Genomic DNA, 27,843 nt, shown 5'->3' with positions numbered 1-27,843 from the left:
TCACTGAACCAGTTAATAAATACCTGTCACTTTTGTTATGTAATCACTATCTGTGTAATCATTATGCAATTAATTGATGATCAACAGCTCAACAGGTACCACATGCAATTAACCCTAATTTCAATTAATCTAAAACAATGGGTTTATGGAAATAATTGGCAAGTTACATATCAGTATCAGTCTTAAAACAAGATAAAAGCAAAACAAAACCAATATGAGTCTTAGCAGATGAGTTTGCAATAATAGCAAATGAAATTCCCAAGGAAACAATAATTTTGTGAAATGAAAACCTCATAATACTGTCACATACCAATTTTCTTTAGATTTCTTCTCAATCACTACTGTGTTATTTTATAATGCAAGTAATAGCCTACATGTGTGTCAACTGTACTTACCAAACATACTCTGTCTGAGGATGTGGACACTCTCCAGTATTTTGTCAACATGTTCTTGTGCAACTCCCATGGCCTGCAGCTGTGGCTGTTGAAGCTGGCATACCTGTAAACATAACAATAGTGTCAGAACCACATTTCAAAAGATTTGCCTTGAGGAAGCCATTTTGCAAATTATTTGTGGTGTTACTTACAGACTGAAGAGTTTTGAATCCATAGGCTTCAAATGTATCAGCATATTGTTTACACATAAATGTCTCTAACCATCTTTCGACTGGCCCGGGCATTTTATTACCCTTGGGCCCTAAATTTTATCAAATTTCGCAAAAAATTGCCTTCGACTTATCATAATGGAAGATAATCACGTGACTGTGTATTAGGTCGATGGGCCGCATAAGAGTTTGAAAAAAACACCTGTTGTTACGATCAAACCAAAAACCAATCAGACATATGACCGAGAACAACGTTCTTTTCTCTTTATATTCTCTTCACTTGGCGTTCGTCGTCTGTCGTCCGTTAACTTAAAAAAACAAAACAACTTGAACCTAGAAATCTGACATTGTCAATTTAGGTGGAAGGGGATATAGAAGCCATAACTTAATTTTTTTAATATAAATTTGGCAAAATATAGTTTCAATCAAGTTTAAAAAAAAAATATAATAAGAAGTAGAGATCATCGGATTTTTTTTCACCTTACAAGTTGTGCAAAACTCTCAGATATCTTATGTAATATGGTGTATGTATTATTGTAATATCTTAATATTTTCCATAAATAAAATCATTGCTTGTTTTCCCTTAATTTAAATTGGGATATCATGTACAATGCTACATCTAAAAGTGCAGGTTGTTGCACTTTTGCATTTTAGATTTCAAAATTGCATATAGATAAGTAAATAAATATAAATGAGAGTAAACTATATAGAAGAATCATGAACGATATTATCCTCGATCAAAACGTATATTTTGTTACTTAAAAATATCAGTGCCTGAGGTCTAATATTTTAGCAACTGCATGAACACTTTTTTTTTATGCAGATGGCCAGATGCTGATAAAGATATATGATATCTTTTTATAAAACTACAACTGTTTTAATGGCAATGCTTATCAGGGTTTTAATGCTTAGTTTTAAATTGAAACTAAACTCCTGCTTTTTATCCCCTTGTTTTAACTACGGTACATGAATAGTACTGCTTTATTTGCTGATTTATTATGTGTAACTCTTTTAATTCTGATTAAATTGATATTTATCTGTAAGTTGTTTTTTACAGTTTCCATTTTTATATCGTTTTTTAAAAACATGTATTTTGATGTCTTACCGATTTTATAAATCTTCCGCATAAACTGTGATCCATTATTAAATGTCTTTCGAAATAGTAGGCCTATTCATATATTATTGTTAAAATTGAAACATTTATACTTGTTTTTGTGTTTTATTACAAATGTCCTAATTTGCAAATTACTTGTCTATAATTAAAAAAAATCAACGTGCCTTTTCTTTTCCCGGGCGCTTTTTCTTTTTCCCGGGCGCTATTTTTTCTCCCTCGGTCGCTTTTTCTATTCATCGGGCGCTTTTTCTTCACCCGGGCGCATTTAAGTAGGACTCAGATGGTAGATTAATTTGATCAAATATCATCTAGATAGGTAAAATCTATTATCTACAGATACGTTTGCAATACTAAAATCTTCATGTGCCCTTTAAAATGGGTTTATTTTACGAATTTTGCTAGCATATTTGGCTTTAACTAGTTTGCGGTTTACATTTCTTTCTGTCTTTTATAGTTTCCATCAAATATACGATAATACACATGAAGATAAGTTAAACAAATAAAACAATACGAACGAACTTGTCTGTTTTTTTCTCCAGTAAATGTCCACCAGCAGTGGCCTGGCATCGACCCAGTGGTTTAAATAGTTATCAAAAGTACCAGGACTATAATTTAGTACGTCTACTTAAGACTCATCAGTGACGCTCAAATGATCGAAATATTTAAAAAGCCAAACAAGTTCAAAGTTGAAGAGCATTGAGGATCCAAAATTCTCAAAAAGTTGTGCCAAATACGGCTAAGGAAATCTTTGCCTGGAATAAGAAAATCCTTAGTTTTTCGAAAATCCAAAGTTTTGTAAACAGGAAATTTATAAAAATGACCACATGATTGATATTCATGTCAACACCGAAATGTTGACTACTGGGAGTTATAATTCTTACAGTATGACCTTTTACCGTATGTACACAATTTGCCGAAACTTAAGAAACTTCAAAACATGACCAAAGTAAAAGAACCTAAAACAAGTGAAATAAATTATTTTCGGTTGACTGATATACATTGAAGCTCGGAAACACAAACAATAACCAGATGCAACATTTCTGTGAAGATCATGGTTAAAGATGGTTACTAAAGTAGACAGTTATTGTGGTGGGTGCCCACAATATCATCTTACTAATATCACTTAAAGTAAACTAGAACACACCCGCGAAATCGCGGGCATTCATAGCGTATTTGAAAGGATGTAAAGTGTTGTAGGAAGAATTTTGTAAAAGATTTAATGACTTGAGAATTTCAGGAAAAGTATCAAAAGTCATAGGTACTTGGGAACAGGAAAATGGTGTTTTTTTTACCCTCCTCCTTTATTTCCAAAAATTCCCATTTTTTGTTTTCTATTATTTTCATTATGAACATACATTTAGTGTACATGTATTATGAACATTCCAGTCAGGAGCCTGTAATACAGTGGTTCAGTGATATTTGTTTTTCGTTCATTTTTTGTACATTAATAAGGCTGTTAGTTTTCTCATTTGAATTGTTTTACATTGTCATTTCGGGGCCTTTTATATCATACTATGCAGTATCGGATTTTGCTTATTGTTGAAGGCCGCAAGGTGACCTTTAAATGTTAATTTCGGTGTCATTTTGGTCTCTTGTGGAGAGCTGTCTCATTGGCATTCATACCACCTCTTCCTTTTTTTGTAAAACATTTAGTGACTTGAGAATTTCAGAAAAGGTATCAAAAGTCATAGGTAATTTGGGACAGGATAATTGGTTTTCTAGCCCGGCTCCTCCTTTTTCCACCAAAAAATCCTTTTTTTTTGTTTGTTTGTATTCTATTAATTTTAATGACACATGAATAATTTTAGCGCTTATCTGTATATTATGAACATTCATTAAAGGGGGGGTCGGGGCAGAGGCGGATTATTGGGGCCCGCCCCCCTTTTCTGGAAAATAATTGGTTGCTTATATAGGGAATCACTGAAGCATGACCGGAGCTGACCCCTCTTAGGCAGTCAACGGGCCCCTGCGTATGAAAATTTCTGGATCCGCCACTGCGGAGGGACCCTGATCCCAATATGCCGGGCTTAAAAACATGAAATCCCGAGGTTCTAAATTTAATATACAAATTAAATATCTCGACATCCCGAAATTCGAAAAATGAAATCCCGGATCCCGAAATGGTCAATCCTGAAATTTCGATCTTAAAAACACCCGTTCCAGACGTCCCGAACGTGTATTTTCTTTTCACAGTCAATTCTCAGTTTAATAATTGATCCACAGCGGTCATTGATATATTATTCAGACCGAAATTCGAAAAAAGAAATCCTGCATCCCGAAATGGTCAATATTGAAATTTCGATCTTAAAAACACCCGTTCAAAACATCCCGATAGTGTATTTTCTTTTTAAAGGCCAATTCTCAGCCTTTGATAGTAAACTTGAAAATGATATCAGACAGAAAATACACTGTTTTCGTAGTATATGTATTTGTTTCAAAATAAAAAGAAAAACGCAAATCGGAGGTCTAATCTGACTTAAATTTTGTCCAATGACGGATATAAGACAGAAAATACACTGTATTCGTAGTATTAATGATGTATGTTCAAAGTATACAGAAAAACGTAAACCGGAAGTCTAATCTGACTTAAAATTTCGCCCAATGACGGAAACATATCCGGACGTCTTTTTTCTCGTTTTTCACCCAAAATAACTCAATCTGAATAATCATATGAATGGATGACAAATACGATTATGCACTGTACCCATAGGACACAGAGGCATGATGATTAATTTATTGTGGAAAGAAGAGAAGCGACACCCAAAATGAGGTCTTCTCGTTTAATAGTATAGATTCCCATGCAGTCGCAGAGTGTTATATATAAAAAATATAAAAAAATATATTTTATATAAAAGGATAAAATTGTATCACTAATCTGGCTGTCAACTCTGAATTGGAATGAGCGTTGTTCGACTCCAATCTTAGTTGACTAAGATTAAGATCGACAGTCAGTTTCCTACCGAAAGTTGGTGATTCTCTCCCATATTTTTCCACCAATAAAGAGGGGGGACAATACGGTGTCCGTTACCATATTAACAACGCCTCGATTATGGCAAAAACAGTTAACAACAAATGAAAAAATGCTGATAACAGTTAACACAGTGGATTGAAAACAGTTAACAGTTTAGATTGATCTCAGATAACACGGTTAACAACACCGGCTTGAAAAAGATCAAAACAGGTGAACATCAAAAGATATTGCCCCCCCCCCCTTTTTTCAATAAAAACTGACCGCCACGCGCCGATATAGCCATTGATGCTAAAAATGACGTTTAACAACAAAGATCAATTAATCAAACAGTCTACAGTAAAATGCGAGTCTTAACCTATAAACAGATTGAAAGGTTATCTGCCGACCTAGAATACACGTATCCTAAAGGAGGGTAGCCTTTTAACCTAGTAACTTTTTAAAAATGACTTCATGGTTCAGCTAGCAAGCGAATACAGATATCTAATATTATTCCTATCAGTTGTCCTGTCGAAGGTTGTGCTAACGTGGGTTCTCTCTTGGTAAACCGACTTCCTCCGCCAGTAATAGGTGACTGCTGCGATGTAGTCGAGTGTGATTCAGGGAGTGTTTTTAAAACACCAAAAATCATGTATACCACACAGCTTATTAGCGTCACTATGATTTGTTTCACCGCAATCAAATGTCTTCACCTGGGACTCAGAATGGACCGGACATGTTCCAGTTTAGGTAGCCAAAACATCGTGTTCAAATCTTCATTTCTGTTTACACCCCTCAATAAGACCCGAATTAGACGTATTTTGATATAGAGGTGCCAGAATATAAATTACCTTCAAGAGCACCTTATATTATCCCCGTATTTTTGTGAAATATATGTATCTCTTTTTTTTTTGGACTCTCTTCGAGTTAGGAATATCGTCATGATTGTCGTCGTCGTCGTCCTCCTCCTCCTCCTCCTCATCATCATCATCATTTGACTTCCCGATCAATTAATCAATTAATCTATTAATCTATTAATCAATTAATCAATTAATCAATTAATCAATTAATCAATTAATCAATTAATCAATTAATCAATTAATCAATTAATCAATTAATCAATTAATCAATCGGTGCTGGGTTTCCTTTCATTTTTTTTCATTTTATAATTTTTGTAGCTTATGCTTATGACAAATAGATTCAAATATAGCTTATGATTATGACAAATAGATTCAAATATAGCTTATGATTATGACAAATAGATTCAGATATAGCTTATGATTATGACAAATAGATGCTATGAACACTTTTACCCCCTCACCGTCCCCTCGCATGTAAATACAAAAAGATTTTTGTTGTTATCATTTTTCATTTTTAGTCTTATGGATTGCGTGTTCACTGATAGTTATAACACCATGTCTTAACATTAATCATGATTTGTAGCAGATAATTTTCACGGTTTTTTTTCAAATTCCGGAATCCTTTCACTGGTAGTCCGTTTACGGTTCGAAAAATAAAAGAAAATAATGCGGTTATCTCCCTTACGTAAGGCGCACTTTGTTTTTTTTTTAACAAACTTAAATAAATAAATGTTCCCCTGCTTTTGTCCAGCGGCAATATTGATACTGTCCTTTTTTTTTACAACAGATAAAAGAAAAGCACCATAACAGGGTAAGCGAATGGGACATTGAAGTTATAGTGTAAACACAAATGATGTTATTTATTTTGAAAAGTAAAATATTAAAAACATGAAGAAATTCTTATTATATAATTACCGAAGTCAGATGTGAGATGGAAATTCCAACAGAAAGTTCCTAATTAAACAAATGTCAAAATTTAAATCTTTTGAGAACAAAAGACTCAATTCAAGTCATTAAATAATGCAGTGTTCCAGACATGATGTAAGAGGACAAGCGAGAATAGACTATTTACAAATTACACTGACTTGTATGCTAATTTGTCCGCCATTACGTAAAATCCCACAGTTTCCCGTAAACTTTGACATCATACTTTAAAATATTTCACATCACAATTTAAAAGTGATTGTTGCTTGAGTCTAAAGGTGATTCGGTGTCGATCTAAGGTCATTCAGAGGCAAGATACAGCTAAATTCCAAAAGTGTAAATAGGTTTATATCCTTAAAAAGACGTGTGTAGGTTGTTTTGTAATGTAACCTGGTCATTTCATATCTAGTAGATTCGTAGTCCCAGATTACTCTGACGTCCGACGGCTGTTTTGCCAGACAAGCTGGTCCTACGGCCCCAGCTTGTCTGGCAAAACAGCTGTCGGACGTCAGAGTAATCTCGGACTAGTAGATTCGTAACTAAATAGGTTGTTTGCCAACTGAGGCATTTCTAACCTTATCACAATATGATTATAAGAGTTATAGGTAAGGGAAATAAAATTGAGAATGGAAATTGGGAATGTGTCAAAGTGACAACAACTGACCAAATAAAAAAACAACAGCAGAAGGTCACCAACAGGTCTTCAATTTAGCGAGAAATTCCCGCACCCGGAGGCGTCCTTCAGCTAGCCCCTCAACAAATATATACTAGTTCAGTGATAATGAACTCCATGCTTATTTCCAAATTGTACACAAGAAACTAAAATTAAAATGATACAAGACTAACAAAGGCCAGAGGCTCCTGACTTGGGACAGGCGCAAAAATGGGACGGGGTTAAACATGTTTGTGAGATCTCAACCCTCCCCCTATACCTCTAACCAATGTAGAAAAGTAAACGTATAACAATACGCACATTAAAATTCAGTTCAAGAGAAGTCTGAGTCTGATGTCAAAAGATGTAACCAACGAAAATAAACAAAATGACAATAATACATAAATAACAACAGACTACTAGCAGTTAACTGACATGCCAGCTCCAGACTTCAATTAAACTGACTGAAAGATTATGATTTCATCATATGAACATCAGGCACAATCCTTCCGGTTAGGGGTTTAGTATCATACCATCATAACATATATAAGAAGAACATAACCTGTGTCATGCCAACAACTGTTTTAAGAATAAATGTGTTTAGTTCCGATGCAAAGACCTTATCAGTGACTCAATATTAACGCCAAAATATGCAATCTTTAATGACTTGACAACAGTATCGTAATTATATCCCTTCTTAATAAGTCTATTCAAAGGTTTTGTTAGTTTCTGAGGTGAATACTGACACCTTTGATTTATAGAGAATATTTCCATAAAAAATTGGATGTGAAATACCTGAACGTATAAGAAGTCTGCATGTTGAGCTATATTTACGAATGATGTCCTTATACCGATGATAAAATCTAGTAAATGTTTTGACTAGTTTGTGATATCGAAAACCCTGGTGTAATAATTTTTCAGTAATACATAAATTTCTCTCTTTAAAATCTAAAACATTGTTACATACATGTACATGAGCGAATCGTACAAGTTGAGATATATAAACACCTTAGGATGGTGACAAGGGAACGTCACTATCTAAAAATGGATAATTAACGATGGGAAATGAAAAATCATCCCTTTTATCATAAATTTTAGTATTCAGCTTTCTGTTAGTGATAAAGATATCAAAATCGAGGAAAGGGCAGTGGTCATTGTCAGTATTAGCTTTATTTAAAGTAAGTTCAACAGGATAAATTTCATTAATATACATACTGAAGTCGTCATTATTGAGAGCCAAAATATCATCCAAATATCTAAAAGTATTATTAAATTTGTTTATCAGATGTTGTTTCAATGGGTCTTTGCTTATTTTTGTCATAAATTGTAACTCATAACAATACAAAAACAGGTCTGCAATAAGTGGTGCACAGTTAGTCCCCATTGGAATTCCGATAATCTGACGATATACGGAATCCCCAAAGCGAACAAAAATGTTATCTAGTAAAAATTCAAGGGCATATATAGTATCAAAGCATGTCCAATTAACATAGTTTTTTGTTTATTGCTACTAAAAAATGACCTGAAAGAGTTTGAACATATATATTCACATTCTGATTTTCTAAATGCCCATTTAATTAGGTGTGTGAATTTTTTCTTAATGAGAATGTGAAGCAATGTGGTATACAGGGTAGAAAAATCAAAACTTTTGAACAGATTCAAAATCACCAATATAAGCATGCAATTTATCAAAACAATGAAAAAATGTTTCTATTAGAAATAATACAAAGACTTATAAATGGATGTTAGACACCTTGATTAATATATATTTTCTATAACAAATTAATTAAAGCAAAGACTTTATAACCATATATATTTACACAAAGTATGAAACGTCTAAGTTACAAATCAATGTAGTTATGGATTGACCAGGTACGAAATGACTAGCATTCAAAAAGACCTCCTCTTCAGCCTGCAAAGTTAAAAGATTAAGGTGAATGGACATAATTTGAAGGATTACTTAAGCAAAATATAAATAATCGGCAATATAGGAAAAGTGTACTGACATAAGTAGTCTTCTAAACACATTAGCTCCATGGAGCTTTCGTTAGTAGAAGCCATATTAACTATGTGTATCAGTGAGAAAAATGTAAAAGCATAAAAATATAGTATATACCAATACACATAATTAACAGCGCCTGGTGATGTTTGATAGCCTGACCGGTTTCGGTCCAAAAAGGACCTTCATCAGAGGCAGAATGGTGGATTAATGTTTGCACCCTATTTATATAGATATGGTAACCGGCGGTTGAGTTAACCGGCGGTTGAGTTAACCGGCGGTTGCATTAACCGGCAATTGCGTTAACCGGCGGTTGCGTTAACCAGCGGTTGCGTTAACCGGCGGTTGCATTAACCGGCGGTTTCCATGGTTACAATTATCTATATATATATATAATATAGATAATTGTAACCATGGAAAATCCCACTGGGATTTTTCACCGGTTAACTCAACCGCCGGTAAACTCAACCGCCAGTTAACGCAACCGCCGGTTAACGCAACCGCTGGTTAATGCAACCGCCGGTTAACTCAACCGCCGGTTACCATATCTATATAAATAGGGTGCAAACATTAATCCACCATTCTGCCTCTGATGAAGGTCCTTTATGGACCGAAACCGGTCAGGCTATCAAACATCACCAGGCGCTGTTAATTATGTGTATTGGTATATACTATATTTTTATGCCAAAATATAAATAATCCTTCATATCATTTTTCAATGGCATGGGTATTATTACTGGAAAGGAGGAGGTCATTCCACTGGCAAATCATGAAATGGATCTATATGGATGATGCTTTTGTAATATTGTATAAAAGATGTTATCATTATGCAGTGGTCAGATGTAAGAGAAGCAATACAGGATTATTCAAATTTAAAAAAAAATCCTGATATATATCTGTTTTTTTTTTTATGAAATTACTATTAAATTAGTTGTGAAACCACAAGACAAACTGTTTTTCAAAACATATATTCATCAGGGCTCACGCTTCTAGGTGACTAGGGTGAACAATCACTTTCCCTTCTGTTACTTTGATTTTCCTGACCCTCAAAAGTGAATACAAGTCGCCTTGTTGATTTATCCCATTTTTATTTTGCACATTTTGTTGGATGCGTAAACCTTGGAAAATATATATATATATGAAAAATATTGTTCAATGTTGTTATAAAAATTTTGTATTGTTGATGTAATTTTTTTCTTTTGTTTTTACAGAAGAAATAAAAATGAACGACAACACAGCAGTGATCAGGATGAAGAGAGATTTTGACAAGTTCATCAGTGGACAGTCTGGTAGACTTGATCTGAGTCAGAGTGTGGGGTCAGATGATAGCAGCTTCATGAACATAACATCTGGCACAGCATTATCAGTTAAATCTATGCTGGGTAAGTGTCATGTCAGTACCAGGTAACTTATCTCATCAGATGATTATCTGAAAGAAATTGGTAAAATTTTAATGGTCTGTAAATTGAATTGTGGTAACATACAGGGATGACAGGTGGACAAATGACCAAAGAATTTTCATATTTGCAATTTTTTTCTCAACTTGTACATGTAGAAGATGCTGAGGTCAGATTAAGAAGTCAGTTTACTAGTCACTTTAACAGAAAATTTATGTTATTTGATATGCAGATGTATTTAAATTTGCCCACCTATGATCTATGTAGATTATTTGACCCCTAAGCTTCCACTCATTCAGGGTCTATTGTTTTTAAAACTTTTGGTGAGTTCAAGTGTTAAATTTACTGATTAGGTCATGATGAACAATGTACATGTATGTTGATTCAAAGATATTTAGTATGCAGTTGTATTAGCATTTCATGATTTGCATGTTTCATTTCATGGAGGTTATTTGGCCCCTTTCCTCTCAGTCATGGTTCATTGACAGGTTCGAATATTGTTACATGTAAAAGATCTTGTATAACTTTTTGAAATTTTGCCATTTCAGAAAAAGAAAAGGACAGTATGTTAAAGGATGCTGAATTATCTGCAGCAAGAGGAACTATAGCAAAACTTGAGGCTGAAATATCTACACTTAAAACATCAAACAAGAGAGCAAGAATAGAATTTGAAAAAGATTTGGGTTGCTTTAAAGATGGAAAAGATGTATGGTTTTATTTTTAATTATTTTTTTATATGATGCTTTTAGTAAGATAGTTTATAACCAGTGTTACAGTTACAACAATATTTGATGAAAAAGATGACATTATACAGGAATGATACATGTCATTTTCAGACACATACTTTTTTGAAGATTAAAAATTATAGCATACACCAATGAAACGGCAACCTATTGACACACAGAAACCAAAGGACCAACCCCAAAAAACTTAAATTAAAATAAAAAAATACTTAAATATGACAAAAGGCAATTCAATGCAACCACTTACTATGTTCCTGACTAGGAACAAGCACTTGAATATACTCTGAAGCAAGTTTTCTGATATCTCAACCCTCCCCCTTTCTGATCTCAACATTGGACTTTACACAAAAGAAAATAGACCAAACTGTTATCAAAGGAAGAACTTCTTACACTAAAATAAAGTCCAATAGATAATAAAATCACATGTGCAGTAAAATAACAGTACTACATGTATACTATTTTTATAGTGATACAATGTATAACAATATCAAAGTCTGCTTGTTGTTACTGAAACCAAGCCTATTACTTCACTCTAATATTGGTTGTTGATCTTCTTGTAAGAACGGATGCAGCAACATCATAAACAGCTACTATATTTGTCAAATTTCATCTCAGATTATTTGCACTTGCCACTTATGATGTTGAAATTCTTGTACATATGTAATAACTGTACAACATTGATTATTGGTCATTATCAAAAAAGGGTTTACTCTTCATCTTGAATTCCCTGTAAATCCTTAATGCAGGTCAAAATCTCAGTTGATTGCAAATATAAGTGTATTTCTATTTTCAGAGGGAGAGTGACAAAATAAAAGAGTTAAAGTCACAGATCCAATTTCTATCTAGTCGTGAAAAATATGCTAGGGAAGATCTAGAGGAATATAAAAAAATGAAAGACAATTCCAGATCTGATTATGAAACCAAAATCATGGAACTAAAAAAGGGAAATATGAAACTACAAGATGAAGTTCAAAAGGTATATAATTATTTTAATGTATTATTTGAAAAATGTACAGCAGGAGAAATGTGTGTAAAGGTGTCTGGTGCCTATAGCAACAACATAATCATGAATGCAATTCTTGTTTATATGTTATTAAGTATGGTGATAAATTCACATTTATTCCCGTCAACAGAAATTCTTCTTCTGGTGCAGAGAATTGTTATGAACTTAATTGTAATTGTTGTCAAAATACCAAATCTACAGTGAAAGTTATCAGTTGCTACATATGCAATGTTTTTTTGTTCTTTTTGGGTTTTTTTTTGGGGGGGGGATTGAGAGCATTGCCATGTTTTAGCAGCTTCACATGTTATAAGAATAAAAACACCAATTACACATTTTATTAACCTTTATTAACCTAAACTCCATGGGCTTGTATTAAAAAACTTATTTCTATCTCATTTTATCTCTGGTCAGTCTGGTGGAGAGTTGTCTATTTGGCAATCATACAGCAACTTCTTTTATTTATATATAGACAAGGTAAACTATATTAACACTTTCTATTTTTCTTTCAGACAAGACAGACATTATCAGAAAAGACTACAGAATTTAGAAGTGAGTTGTTGAAATCCCAGTCAAGTTTACAGAGAAATATAAATGATCTAGAGGAAAGTCAGACTCAGCTAAAACTTCAACAAAGGTAGTGTTTTAATCAGACAAAGCAACAGAATTTATCTTCAAAAATTACAACGAAGGTAGCTTTCTGATATTGCATGAAAAATATGTTTAGATAGACACAGTCACTTGGGTATGTTAAAAATCTCTATAAAGCTCATCATTTGCAAAATTTAACATAAATCAAGCTATTCCATAATGCATATATGCATAGTTTTGTATAGAAACTAGATTAAATTATCATGTTTATGTTGCAATCAAAGGAAAATCAATTTGAAGGATAAATAATCTCAGTTAATGGATTAGTCTATAAGCAAAATTTTACTTGTTGTAATGCCTCTTCTTTGGAATTACTATGTACTCTTTATCAAGAAGCCTTATGAAGAAATGTTATCAATAAATAATGATTTGTAAGAATATAACAGTATTGGGTAATTTTACAGGAGAGTTTCAGAATTAATCACAGAAATATCTGAGTTAGAAGAGCACAGAACCCGAGCTAACCTTTTAGAACAGCAATTAAAGGTATAGATAATTTACTACAATAATTTAAAAATACAATAGAATACAAGTTGGATTCCTTTTCTTGGCAAGCAAATATTTTATGCTCCACCTAGGGTCATTATGTTTTTTTCAGTTTTTGCATCTGTCTGTTCCTTCGACCGTCTGTTTGTATGTTGGTCGGACTTCAGGTCAAAGTTTTTGATAAAGTTGAAGTCCAATCAACTTGATACTAAGTACACATGCTCAATATGATATATTTTTTCTATTTTAACAACAATTTCCTGGTCTACTGAACATAAATGATAGTGTGAGTGGGACATCCATGCATTATGGACACATTCTTCTTTCAACATATTTTAGTAAAAGAACAAGTGCAAGTTTTATTTTCAATATTTCAGGAATTAGACACAAAATGTACCCGCATGGAAGAGGATACCATTGTTACAAAGGCAATGAAAAGTCAGCTGACATTGTTTCCAGATATAGAAAAAGAAGTGAAGAAATTGAGAGAACAGAATGCTCAATTAAGGTACATTTTGATTTGATCACAGATGCCATGTCAGACCTTCTCTTGGATTTTGGGTCAAACAATATTGCTTGAACTTCATTTGAGCAAGGCTTTTCCTGGCTTTAATTGAATGTACATATCTGGAAATGATTTGAAATTAGTAGAAGCTAGTTAAGGAAGTTTAATTGCATTTTGTATTTTAGTAACAGATTTTTGTACACTAAACATGCTAAATGAGACTTATAAATGTTTATTAAAAGTCTACAATTATTTTAAAATAATTAACATTAGACAATATAACTAGGTGTCAGATTATGATATGTGGACCTCAAGATGTCTTTTGATGTTTTGTGTTCTTTCTCAATGTCATTTAAACAAAATATTTTTGATATGTGAACTACATCCACTTTGTGATTCTTTAGAAGTAGAAGTATACTTTGCACAAATTGCATGTAACTTCATGTTTTAATATTGTGAGATAAATGGAATTGATATTGTATTGCTTTGATTTTTAGGGAGATTCAAGAGAACAATATGTTGTTAAAAGAGAAAGCTGAAAGTTTAGAAAGAAAGTTAGAAAGAGCTGAGAAGATATACACTGATGCTGCTCATTTAGATACGGAGAATCTGGTTTGTTTTCAAATACTGTAAATTCATTAGTACTTATTTGTGGGACTAATTTTATGAGATTTCCTTGGTAAGGCCAGACTTTTTTTATTATCTGTTTAACGAGAAAATTTGTAAAAAAATAGGGTCGAGGGGACGAAAAAAATAAATAAATAAAAGTGCAAAATTGGTCCAGTCGACACTAAAAATAAAAATAAAACCAATCTAAGTGACCCTTTTTTTTTCTTTTTTTTTAAGAATTTATGAAAATACAAGAACAATGGAAGAAAACAGACCTCTAGATTTTGAGCTGGGCTACTAAAATTTGATAAAAATTTAGTTCAAAATACAAACATCATTTAGGAATAATTTGGTCTGGGCTACCAGCTTGAGTTTCCTAAGTTTTATCCCTGTGTAGGGTGCAAACGTGTACTGTAGGGTGCGAAAGTGAAAGGGGGTGAATGTGAATAAGAAAAAGTGGTTTTTCAAATAATTTGGTCCCATCCATACACAAAATTCAAAAAGCATTATTGATTTTAATTGATATCTTTGATACTATTTTAATATGCATACTAAGATACTACTTCAGAGGAAAAATAAAAACCCAAACTCTTCCAAAACAGGTTCAACATCTGCCTCCTTGGTTATAACGCGGCTGATGCCAACATCTTCCGGTAACTCATTGGACAACATGACCCTGATCGTCTCATCTCTATTACACTAAACAAATTTGAGTGAACACGAACTTCTCTCTAGTGATCGGACTTAAAGTTTAATGTAAAAAACAGTCCCTTCCCGGAAGTCGCCGTTTTGTTGACCATGTGACAAAAGATAAATTAATAATCGCAGACCCGAACTCGTACTTTTATTTTTTTTGAGGATTTTGTAACAGTCAGCGGAAAAAATAAAAATAAAAGTAGGAAGCACTACTTTTATTTTTATTCTGAAATCGGACAATGTGGAGTCGGCTGATCTCGTTAAACAGATAATAAAAAAAGTCTGGCCTAAAGGTTAAATAGGTATTTGAATATCCAGAAAATTTCAATTTGTTCTCAATCCACAAAAAATGTTTCCATAAAGCTGTAGAATACTTAGACTGATTTTCCTCACTCTCACTAAATAGCCTCTAAAAGGTAAATTAAATGGCTATTGAGTAGTACCTTATAACTTTCCGTAATAACTACCTACCATTAAACAGGTCGAGAACTCTAGATTTTCTGACGTCAGAATATATTTGCATAGTAATTTCCAAAACACAAGGCCAATATGGCCTTGAAAAACTGACCTATCGACTCAATGAACTACAATGCATTGAGGGCTACTACAAGTAAACTACTACTTAAAACACGTGGAATTAGTGGGAAAACAGTCAACTAATATGTTGTCTGGGACTCTCATTACCAAAGTTTTTTTTCTGCAAATATATTTAATGTAAAATATATAACGTAATCCTCAATTTGCATGCTCACTTCCTTTAAAACAAAGGGAACAGTTTGGAAGTGTCATATACTGAAATGTGACAAAAAAAATACTTAGGCAGCAACCATTTGATTTTCTGTACAAACTTTTTTTCGCCTTCGGCGAAGAACAATCTATTTTTTTAGCGACAAACCAAAAACAATTTTTTTCTTTCAATTTTAGCATTACATATAGTGGCAGCTGAGGGTGAAACAAACAATTTTTTTTTTCTCAGGGTCCAAAACAATTTTTTTTTTTCACCAAAAACTGGAAACAAACTTTTTTTTTCCAAAAAAAACCATAGCCCCCCCCAGAAAATCAAATGGTTGCTGCCTTATAGACTGCCATGTATGTAAATATTTCTTCGCCTTTTAAACGAACACAAAATTCAAGAATCCCATATTTGCCTTTTATTTAATTATCTATACGAACATTGCTGTACTCGTGAATATCAGCACCGGCTGTTATCGACAGCTTATTTTACACTACCGTAGTAAGTTTGTCTCATGAATAATTGTGTTTTTTCGCTGTTGTTTCGTTGCTGTCTGGTGGATAAATACATGAAATCTCTGTGCCATCATCAAACATGTTGATGGCTATATATCGGGTAATCATCAAACCCTTTTGCTTCGCAGAAAAACAACTCTTCGTTAATCTGAGCATGGAAGTAATACTTTATATCACGAACTATAAATAAGGATACACAAAATGAAAAACTAAGCGAAATTGTGAATCCCGCATTGCACGAAAAAATGTGTTGTATTTCAGTAAATAACACGTGTTCTTGGTTGATTGTAAACACGTAGTAGTCCATCATGCATTGTGACTCATTTAGTGGATTGGTCAAAAACCTAGGTAAAAATAAATTGCATCACATGTAAATAAACAATTACATGTGCGAGAACATAAGTATGCTTATTTATGCATTTCCATATAAGGTAGTGGTCCCAAACTGTTAAATGAAGGTAACATTATCATTCAGAGTTATGTCCCTTTAAAATGTTAACATACTGTGGATTCATTTATTTTTGTGGGTACCAATTTTCATGGATTGAGGAAAACTTGCATGTTCGTGGATATATGACTTCATGGTTTTGCCAAAGTCTGCATACAAGCCATACGAAAATGTGTTATTCGTTAAATATTTAATTTTGTGGTTCAACTGTACCCACGAAATCCACATAAATTGGTATCCAACGAATAATAATGAATCCACAGTATATGATTACCTCATTGATTGTGTCAGCTAGTTTTGAACTTGAATATATATTTATCATTTTATTGAGGATATAACAAATGAGCATTATTACCAGTAATTTTTTTGAATTTTCACTTTATAGTTATTCTGCTTTAATACTACATATAAATAATGTTTGTTATCCACAGCTAATTGTTTTGTATTTAAGGCACTGAAATCAAAACTACAGAAATGGGAACAGGTGGAAAAAGATGGCAAGTAAGTTACTTAGACTTAATTCATTAAGACAAAAAAAAAACTGTATGTGACTTCTTCATATAACCTTCATTGGAAAATTTGTGAGAAATAGACATTTTTTAAATTGGAAAGTTGCAAAACAGAACCAGTTTACGTAAATTTCAATGCTACATTTTATCATGCAGGTAAAATATCATAGATATGTTTAGTGATTATTACCATACACATGCAGCAAAAGTTAGCAAAGAAGTTATTGAACTTATCCGATTTTTAATTTGCTTAGTCGTGATTTGCTGTACTCATTGCTTTATAATTTCGTTGTTGTCATTATAAGTGTAAGGGGGCAGTGTAATATAAGTAGTCGAACTACTGTAAAACTAGCCTGACATTGTGAGTTTGAATCTCGCATGTGGTAGGTGTGATTTAGCCTATGTAAGCAATCCCCACATTATGTAACACTCACACAGAATAAAGATACATTCTATAAAGATATGCCTGTTATTTTTAGATCACCATCACAGTTAGCAAAGAGACTGACATGTTTGCAGGAATCTGAGGCTGTTATGTTAGAAAGACAAGGACAGCTTCAGAGCAGGTGAGATAATATTAAGCCATTATGAGATTCTTATCCCTTTTCCACAAAGAGGTTTAATAGGACTGAAATTTCATATTTTATTTCCATTAAGAATTTGACTTAAACATGCTTGGAATTTTAAAAAATGTTTTAAATTATAGAATTATTTTTATGGCACCGCAATGAATTTGTTGGTGCCATATAGTTTTACCCTTGTCCGAAATTCCGTCTTTCTGTCATTCCGTCATTCCACAACAAACCATTATACAGAGTTTTTTTCAAAATGCCTTCAGATATTGGGCTTTTTTTTTGGTATGTAAGTTAACCAGGATGAGTTACTGATCAGGTTTAAGTTTCGTTCCACTCCACTAATTTTTGCCAAATATACAGGCTTTGAACTTTGAGAAATTGTTGAAAATCACAGTTATACTGACTTTTTTTCTAAAAGCCTTCAGATAATGGACTGATTTTTGGTACAGTACGGGTAGGGACTTATTTTTATGGATGCCTTAATCCGTCTAGATGTCAGACTGGTCGGACAGTTGTCCCAGTGTAATAAACACCTGCTGTGCAATATCCAAGTGGAAGGTCGTAAATCAATCTGTACCAGCTTGATTAGAATTAAATTTTACCTGTACAGATATATTAGTATTTATGGAGAATAGATAAATGTAAAATATTGCTTTGTATTCAAAGAGAAAGAATTGAAATTAAAATTTAATATAAGAATTTAAATTAAAATTAAATATAAGAATTTAAATTTAAATTAAATATCATGAATGTGGGATTTTTTTTTCTTATAATTTGAAAATGAAATAAAGACGATTTTTAACAATATATTGTGTTGCCAATTATTACAATAGTTTTGTGCCAATAAACTATTTTGTATTTGCATTTATATTTCATCTGATGCAAAATAATATGCATAATAACAACCAAGCCTGTTTTCAATCGAAGTTTAAATCAAATTGTTGAGACATCAATCCCGTAAATTATACGAGTTTTTGTTGATGGTTATATTATTTCCCCTTTTTAACGTCCTGTTCCTTTATATGTTATTATTAGAAACACAATTTTAAGTATAAGGCCAACATATCGTATTTATAAAATATGTATAGGCATTGTGATTAAAGTTATTTTCCTTTTGATACAACTTTCCCCGTCTGAGCCTCTACATCAATTCACACCTGTCAATCATTTCTCGTAAGTAAAACATTTTGGTCAGACAGATCACTCGTGCTTTCTATTTTGACATACTTCCCGTTAATCTCTTCGAAAGTCAAACAATTGGGTTCTTTAAATACAATATTTATAACGCTGTGATCATATTTCGATTCCTAATTTTTATTTTACAAAAACATGTTTCTATTTTCATGTCTCAAATATTTTATGAAAATCGCCGGTGTTTTTATTATAGATATATTTTACGAATTTTATCAGGGAAATGACTGATAAAAATAAACAAAAATTAGTTAAAGAAGACTAAATCTTGTTTTGTAAATCGATTAAATTTCTATTCTGGTCAATCGATCAAGAGCCTTAAAACTAACGCACAATACTGTCAATCATTCCACATCAAATTTAATCATGAATGGATTTTCCCACGGTTGTTCAGTAAGGTCACCTGAGTTTACTGTTACGACATTTCCCGCCATATAAAAATCTCGTGCAGTGGATAAAATCGATCTTTAATATCTTTTAATAGCATTCAATATCATTGTGAGTGGGTTCAAGTTAAAGTTCAACCACGTGCTCACGCTGTTGATCACTAATATGTGTATCATGGAATTGTCTTTTCACGGCAAATTTTTCTTTATAAATTGCTGTTAAAAATATATAACATACAAGTTTCCTTTTTTACATGGATTGTGCGTAAATTCATATTATGCAATTAAGTTCAGGATTACGAGATTAACACTTTCGGGATCTTAGAATTCTTTTTTCGCGATGTCGGGATGTCAGGATTTAGATTAATTTAAATTCGGGACCTTGGGACTTTGTGTTTTTAAGCCCGGGATTGCGAGATGCGGACCCTATTAACCCCCTACCCCCAAATGCAGATCAATTTGATTAATTCAGCATAATGAACAAACACGGAAATCTTAAAATAAACTTATGCCCGGGAAGAATCAATATCTTCTTCTAGTGTTATTATTTGCGTTCTATTTTACTTATGCATCTCCAACTTTGAAGTTACGGACAAATTTGTTTACAGTAAAAAGTATTTACATGTCACCGCGTCAAACTAACACTTGAGACAGCATAGAAATAGAATACATGTAAAAATATTTATGTTTGAAATTTTATGCAAAAAATTAGAAAAAGATACACAAAAAAAAACAAAAAAATAAACAACAAGGAACATAGAATAAAAATAATTTCACGGTACAAACTAGAAAATAAATAGCAGTTGAAATATAAAAACCATAATTTAAAAATAGGCTCTTTTTATTAAAACAAATTTCTCCAGTACTTCACCTGTAAAAAAATATTTTATGTCAAATACGATGTAATCAATAAAGTGACTGAGAGGTTAAAATTACAGGTAACCTGATTCTGAAATCAGTGAACCGTAATTCTAGCAGCACGGATTAAGATGAAAGGACAAATATATTGCCAATCACACCTGGATCTGTTGATTAATGACCATACTACCTACCATAAAAATGTCCGATTATTCATATTCGACTAGAGGGATTAAGACATCCATAAAAATAAGTCCCTACCCGTACTGTATGTGAATAAACTATGATGATTTACAGATCCAGTTTAAGTTTCGTTCCGCTCCACTAATTTTTTGCTGAAATCACGGGCTTTGGACTTAGAGAAATTGTTGAAAATCACAGTTATACAGACTTTTTTCTCTATACCCCTCCAGATATTGAGCTGATTTTTTATGCCCCACTTACGATAGTAGAGTGACATTATGTTTTCTGGTCATTAGCTCCGTTCGTCCGTTCGTTCATTCCGCTTCAGGTTAAAGTTTTTGGTCAAGGTAGTTTTTGATGAAGCTGAAGTCCAATCAACTTGAAACTAAGTACATTTGTTGCTTATGATATGATCTTTCTAATTTTGAAGCCAAATTAGACTTGACCCCAATTTCACGGTCCACTGAACATAGAAAATGTTAAGGTAGTTTTTGATGAAATTTGAAACTTAGAACACATGTTCCCTATAGTATAATCTTTCTAATTTTTATGCCAAATTAGATTTTTACCCTATTTCATGGTCCATGGAACATGGAAAATGATTGAGTGGGTCATCTGGATACTTTGAACACATTCTTGTTGATATGTGAGACTACCTTCATGTTTGTGTCCACATGTGTTTATATTGAAATTGAAGATTTTCCACCTTTTGGGTCTTCAATGCAGCAAGAAAATCCTGCACCTGGAGGTGTGCCTCAGCTTGGCCCCTAAATAAAAATGCATGAACGAAAATTTCAGACCTTATTTGTTAGAAATTAAATTATCACTTTTATAACAGTTTGAATAATTATTATTCAATAAAAAGAAAAGACCACAGATTGGGAAATGAGACATATTTTTAATAACGAATTACATGTGACTTTGTAACTTGGACCAAAAACAAGAAATTATATTAATCCTTAATATTTAATTTCAAACCAATTGTTAATACATTCTAATGAATACAGGTAAACAGCAATATAACCAAAAATATTGTTTTTTCTTGATGTAAGATTAAAAATATAATAATATGTTCATCTCTTTAATAGGAAAACAAAGCACAAATCATAAGAATGAACAAACATATGAAAAATATTATATATATTACATAAATGTTTACAGGATTCACAGTTTAGAAGAACATTTGAATAGTAGTCAACAGAAATTAGAAACAACTATAAGTGAATTACAGAAAGAAAAGTCTAAAGTGGAGCAGAATGCAGATTTGATCAAACGATTACAGAGAAAACTTTTATTTGTTACTAAGGTAATGAAGGGGGCTTGCAGGTATAAATATTTTTTTCTTTAAGATATAGGATTTCACTATTTTTTTTCTATAAATAAACTCTAACCTATACTTAGCAGGAATATAGAATAAAGATATAGGGTCACTGTTCATTTAAGCTTGCAATCTGCCTTGGAAAGAAGCATGCATTTTTGTTAGGGTGCATATTTTCTGTTGAACTAATAGGAGAAAAAAAGTAATAACTTTGTACTTTTCATAGATGGTTAACAGTTTTTAACTTTGTACTTCATAGATTAAAAAAATGATATTTTTAACTTTAGGATAATTTGATCTGATAATTAGTGGTAGAAAAAATGGGGTTGGGTAGAACTTAAAAAATACTTCTTTGGATTAAAAAGAGGAATTTATGGTTGATCTTAAATAAAAACATCAAAACAAAATCAGTATTTAAAAAGAAATTTCCAAAAAATATTTGACCTTTTATCAGAGCACACCAATCACTAAGAAAATAGTCATTCAAAGAAGACTAACAACAACATGACAGTGAACATAGCCAAACATGCTACATCTAGGATACAGGTCAGCCTTCGACAATGACCAAAACCCATACTTGTACAGTCAGCATATTGCTGTTTATTAGTAGATATTGTAATTTGTTTTAATTTTTAATTGTAGGAAAGAGATGGTTTTAAGAATATTTTAGATTCTTATGAGAGTGAAATGACAGTGAATGTTGCCAAACATGCTACATCCAGGATACAACATTTAGAGGATACGATAGACAATTATAGGAAACAGGTTGATCAATTAGAAGGGGATCTTCAGAAAGCCTACTCACAAAATGGAGCTCAAAGGATGGATAATCCACAGGTAAGTTAAAGATTGTAGATTAAAAAGTTGTTCAACTAATTTTATCTTACAATAAGTTTTTAGTACTAGTCAATAATGATTATGAATAATTGGTCCATGCATTGATTTGTTTCAGTGTAAAACAACTAATCTTATTGGTTTACAAATTTTGTATATGGTAGGTTGTATACAGTTCATTTACAATTGTCACAATTTGGAAAGCCACTTAATATACTATGTTTTTGTAGTAGTTTGTTAACTGTGGAATCTTTTATTTTTTTTAAGGTTTTAATTTTTGTTGATTTGAGGGGAAAAAATGGATTTTACAGGCAAATTTGTTATGATGGTTTATCCAAATGTGCTCCCTAGCCTACAGACGTTTCATACCTTTGAATTCATGGCTTACCTTTACCCATGAAATCCATACCCCACCCATAAATAATAGAAATCACAGTATATAAATATAAAGATCCTAATCTTTTCTTTTTCTTCCAGACGTATGTTCCAGTTGTTCCAGCCCAGTCAGAAGTTGATAAGAAAACTATCCTAAAACTTAGGTATGCTTTTATTGATATCATCTGGTTTTAGTTTTTTTGTTTGAAAGGAAAAATGGTTTTATCATAAACTACAAAACAGAGACAGATTAATAATTCCCCGACTCTGATGTACTTCATTACAAAGTCGGCAATGTTAATGAAAAGTGCAGCAGCACCAGAATTGTTTTAGTTAAGTCCAAACCAGAGCATAATGACAAATAAGTATCTAATGTATTATTTGCACCTTTTTAGTCCACAAAGGTATATCTGATGTAAATTTTGTACCTCACTTAAGGTGGTACCCAACACTTTAACTAAAATTAATTTGGTTTGTTTATTTTTCTTCAAATTTTGACAAAATATTCACTTTGATCCTTTGACAAAAATATAAAATTTTCCAAAAATTTAAACCAACCAAATCAGAAAAAATACACTGGTTATATAGCAGTTTGACGAACACTTATTTTGATCATTGAAAAGCTTTATATTCCCTTAACAACACAACATCATTAAAAGGTTCTGCTGATTTTACAGAGTTATCTCCCTGTAGTGTTACGTACCACATTAAATAGAAATTTGATATGCTTCCCATAGATTAATTCTTAATCAATTGTATGAATCACAATTAATTTGGGACATCAAAATTCAAAATAATGATTGAATTTACCGTTTACCTTGATTAGTAATGATTACTGTTAACCCATTTGTATGTTTCATTCTATATTTAGAGAAAGAATATCAGTTTTAGAAAAAGAACTTGAAAAAAGTGAAGAACAGAGATATATATTAGAAACAAGAATTGAACAAAGACACTTACAGGTAAATTATCGCTAAGTTATCACATGTATCATCTAAATATAATATCAAAGCATCATCTCATAGTGAGCCAAGCCAAGCAAATATTGCAACTACATTCTTTAATTCAAAATCTAATTGGACAATACAGGCTGTTTTTGTGACTGAATATAATTGTTATTTTGTAACACTTACATTTTTTTTTAAATTTTAAAGCAAATAGAAGCTTGATTAATATTCAATTTGGATCTCATATGCCCTCTTTACTGATACAAAAAGTACAGAGATAGTTAGCTTTGATTATACTGAAATGTTATTCCTTTGGTTACTGTGTCAGCTTAGCGCTGTTCAAAAAAAACATTCCCATGGAAAGCACTTTTAAATCTCATGGATGTGTGGCTGTTAGTTTGCGATGCAAGTGTAAAAAAAATCTTTTTAAAATCACCTTTACAGCTGGTTACTCCTTTTTTAAAGTGCCTTCTCTGCACAAGAACAGCTTTCAAACCTTGACTAGTAAATTTTATTTCAGTTTCAATTCATTATTGACATTTTAACCTTAATTATAGGGAGACTATGATCCAACCAAAACAAAAGTCATACATTTTGAAATGAATCCAGTTGCTATGGCAGCAAAACAAAGAGCTGCAGAATTACAAAGATTAAGAGAAGAAAACGAAACATTGAAAGAAAGAATAAGAGTCCTTGAAGAATCAGGAGGTCAAGCAATGGACGTTACAGAACAAGTTCAAAAAAGATTACAAGAACCGTCTAGTAGCAAAGAGGTTGATGGTATGGTTCTTGTTTATGTTTTAAATCCACATGTTTAATAAGGAAACATTAATACAAATGTACCAAAATGAAAGCTGTGAAAAGTATAATAACAAAAATACCAAACTCTGAGGAAAATTTTGACGGAAAGGCCCCTAGCAAATGGCAAAACTCATCAAACTACTGGATAACAACTGTCATATTCCTGACTTGGTACAGGCATTTTCTTATGTAAAAAATGGTGGATTAAACCTAGTTTTATAGGGTTATCACTGACATATAAGAGAACACTTTTTGTGTTCTTCAATATCAAAGAGTTCCACAAAATGTTGCAAAATAACTATTTTTGTGCTCTTCAACATCAAAGAGTTCCACAAAATGTTGCAACCAACAAAATAACAAAAAAAATCTAAATGGAAAATGTTATATTATCTGCGAGATGTGTGCATCATATATAATTAAGTTTTTTTCTCTCATTTAGTTATGATATCATTTATTTAAATTTTTGTAGAAATGAAAGCTCAGCTAACAAAAGAAGAATTAAAGAACAAAAGGTTAATGGAAGCATTTTCCAAGAAAAGTCAGGAATTCCGTGAAGTGTGTTATCAGTTAACGGGATATAAAATAGACTTCCATTATACAAATCAATACAAAGTAACCAGTATGTATGCTGAATCAAGGGAAGATTTCTTTGTTTTTCAGGTAAAATTTCAATAGGATAGATTAAGGTACATTTTATGGTATGCAGTTGTATGAGCCATGGCATATCTCATTATACCCCTGCTTTAAAAAAAGGGGGGTATACTGTTTTACCTCTGTCTGTCCTTCCGTCAGTCCGTCCATCCCATGAATATTTTTCATCGCATTTTTCTCAGGAACTACAATACAAGGATTTCTGAAATTTTGTTTCAGGGTTTATCTTAGTCAGCTATACCGTGTGATGCGTTTTCAGATTGATCACTTGACAACTTCCTGTTTACCCAACACTTGTATGATTTTACACATGATAGCCAAGTTGAACAAATTTTCGTCACATTTTTCTCAGGAACTACAAAACAAGGATTTCTGAAATTTGGTTTCAGGATTTATATAAATCAGCTATACAGTGTGATGCGTTTTCAGATTCATCACTCGACAACTTCCTGTTTACCGAACACTTGCATATTTTTACACTATTAATATTATCCACTTGCGGCGGGGGTATCATCAGTGAGCAGTAGCTCTTTGTTTCACTTGTTTTAATGGAGTTTATTTGTCTCCATCTCCTTACTCATGGTCTATTGATTTTGACTTAGTTAACATGTATTAGTTTGTGATTAGATGAGTTGAAGAGCAACAATTAGTGGTAGGCCAATATTAATTGGTATTCAGTTGAATAAGCATTAATGCATCTCATTTCCATTGTGAATATTTTGCCCAGCCCCAGCCCTCTCAGTCATGGTCTATTGACTTTGAAACTTATGCTTAGTTTACATGTATTAGTTTGTGATTATATCAGTTAAAGATGAAATGCTAATGTTAAGTCAATGATACTGTAAACCAACTTATTTTCGCGAGCGTTTTATTTTTCACAACTTTCGCGAGTAGAAAAATAACGCGAATATAAATCGTCTTGAACATGTAAAACTTAGATCTTTCCTTCAAGTAAATAAGAAAATCGCAAAATAAAATAGCCATCAAGTGGTCAAGAAAGAGAGGAACGCGAAATAAAGTATCTGCGAAAATAAGTTGGTTTACAGTATTTGATGGTTCATTGACTTTGACACTTTTACATAGTTTACAAGTTAATGTTTGTGTTTTGGTTAAGTTATGTAACATGTAAAGTATTGCTATTTTAATTTCAACATTTGCATAATCAAAATTACAAAAAGAAAGACATATGTCTGTGATAAAAGTTTAATTTATTAGATTTAATAACCAGCTATAAACCCAGATTTCAATCATAATTTTTTTTTATTTTCAGCAAGGTGAGAAAAATGATATGCAGCTATTATCTACAGATTTTACAGAGAATTTAGAAGAAGCTATAGACTTATATCTGTCTAAACACAAATCAATACCAGCATTCTTAAGTAGTGTTACCTTAGACTTATTTAAAACTCAGACTTTCAAAGTTTAACATAGAGTTCCTTCATGTGATATACCAAATGTGTTCAGACTTATAGTTGTGGTCACACTATCAATTTCTAGACAGAATAGCTACAAATGGCATTAAGTACAGAAAATATTTTGATCATTTTTGAGAAATGATTTGTCATCGTTATATGATGGCAAATTCGAGAAATTTCTCTCAGGAAATTGCAGCATCTAGTTTTAATTATGAAATAAATTGCATTGATATCTATATTGTAAAAATTGTTTACTATTATAAAATGAAATCGGTAGTGGAAATAAATGAATTTTCATGATTAGTGTTTGTTATCTGCTTTGATAAATTTAACACTTGCTTGGATTACAATAGAATATAAGATATTTAAAAGCTTAAAGTGAGACATAGGAATAGCGAATAGTTGTGGTGGTGGCATTAACTTTCTTCTTTATAAAAGCTTATTATTTTAGAAGGTAGAAGACCTGGATATTTCATTCTTTGTATATAGTTGCCTTATGTTATGAATTAAGATTTGGCATTGAAGTTTTATGAAGTTTTTTTTGTCATTGTTTCATTGTCTTTGACCTCATTTTCATTATTTAATGACAAAAGATTTGTATGCCCCTGGTTATGCCCCCAGCGACAAAATGTAGAGGGTTATATTAATTTACCCCTGTTCATCTGTCTGTTTGTCCTTTTATTTGTCTGTCCGTTCAGATAAGAATACATAGTTTGTCCAACTATCTCATCCTACAGTTTTGGAGGTACATGAATTTCATATGTCCAATGTCCTTGTCAGACCTAATTTCCATGGTTCAGTGACTACTTAAAAGGGGAAGATTTTTACTGTCACAAATTTAGGGTTACCTGGCGATGTGTTGCGGAGACAGATAAACAGGTATTTGCCACAGTAAACTACCAATGGACATCAGCAAA

General features: G+C 32.3%; 2 protein-coding genes across 4 annotated transcripts in view; one reads left to right on the top strand and one right to left on the bottom strand.

Moving 5' to 3' along the window:
• LOC134725315 (uncharacterized) overlaps nucleotides 1-796 on the bottom strand; it is a 30,372-nt gene extending 29,576 nt beyond the window's left edge. Inside the window, exons 1-2 of the mRNA XM_063589030.1 lie at nucleotides 587-796; nucleotides 396-498 (exon numbers count right to left, since the gene is read on the bottom strand). Coding sequence (XP_063445100.1) covers nucleotides 396-498; nucleotides 587-679 — 196 coding nt within the window. The 5' untranslated portion in view covers nucleotides 680-796. The remainder of the gene's footprint in view (nucleotides 1-395; nucleotides 499-586) is intronic.
• On the top strand, nucleotides 53-27,227 carry LOC134725316 (mitotic spindle assembly checkpoint protein MAD1-like). 3 transcript variants are annotated; one of them, XM_063589032.1, is made up of 17 exons: nucleotides 53-95; nucleotides 10,312-10,482; nucleotides 11,046-11,203; nucleotides 12,034-12,216; nucleotides 12,753-12,877; nucleotides 13,296-13,377; nucleotides 13,755-13,885; nucleotides 14,380-14,494; nucleotides 17,335-17,384; nucleotides 17,872-17,958; nucleotides 21,747-21,891; nucleotides 22,546-22,740; nucleotides 23,215-23,276; nucleotides 23,984-24,074; nucleotides 24,617-24,839; nucleotides 25,330-25,520; nucleotides 26,782-27,227. In XM_063589032.1, the coding sequence occupies exons 1-17, from the start codon at nucleotides 77-79 to the stop codon at nucleotides 26,935-26,937; spliced, it is 2,184 nt and encodes a 727-aa protein (XP_063445102.1). In that variant the 5' UTR covers nucleotides 53-76; the 3' UTR covers nucleotides 26,938-27,227. The 3 variants fall into 3 exon arrangements, with proteins under 3 accessions (XP_063445102.1, XP_063445101.1, XP_063445103.1); XM_063589031.1 differs by lacking the exon at nucleotides 53-95 and adding an exon at nucleotides 6,185-6,210; XM_063589033.1 differs by lacking the exon at nucleotides 53-95 and adding an exon at nucleotides 6,202-6,336.
• Nucleotides 27,228-27,843: the final 616 nt, after the last annotated feature.

This window comes from Mytilus trossulus, chromosome 7 (assembly GCF_036588685.1).
Source record: "Mytilus trossulus isolate FHL-02 chromosome 7, PNRI_Mtr1.1.1.hap1, whole genome shotgun sequence".
In the NCBI taxonomy this organism is placed as follows: Eukaryota; Metazoa; Mollusca; class Bivalvia; order Mytilida; family Mytilidae; genus Mytilus; species Mytilus trossulus.
The sequence above is the reverse complement of the archived record's forward strand: the minus strand, read 5'-3'. Positions and strand labels throughout refer to the sequence as shown.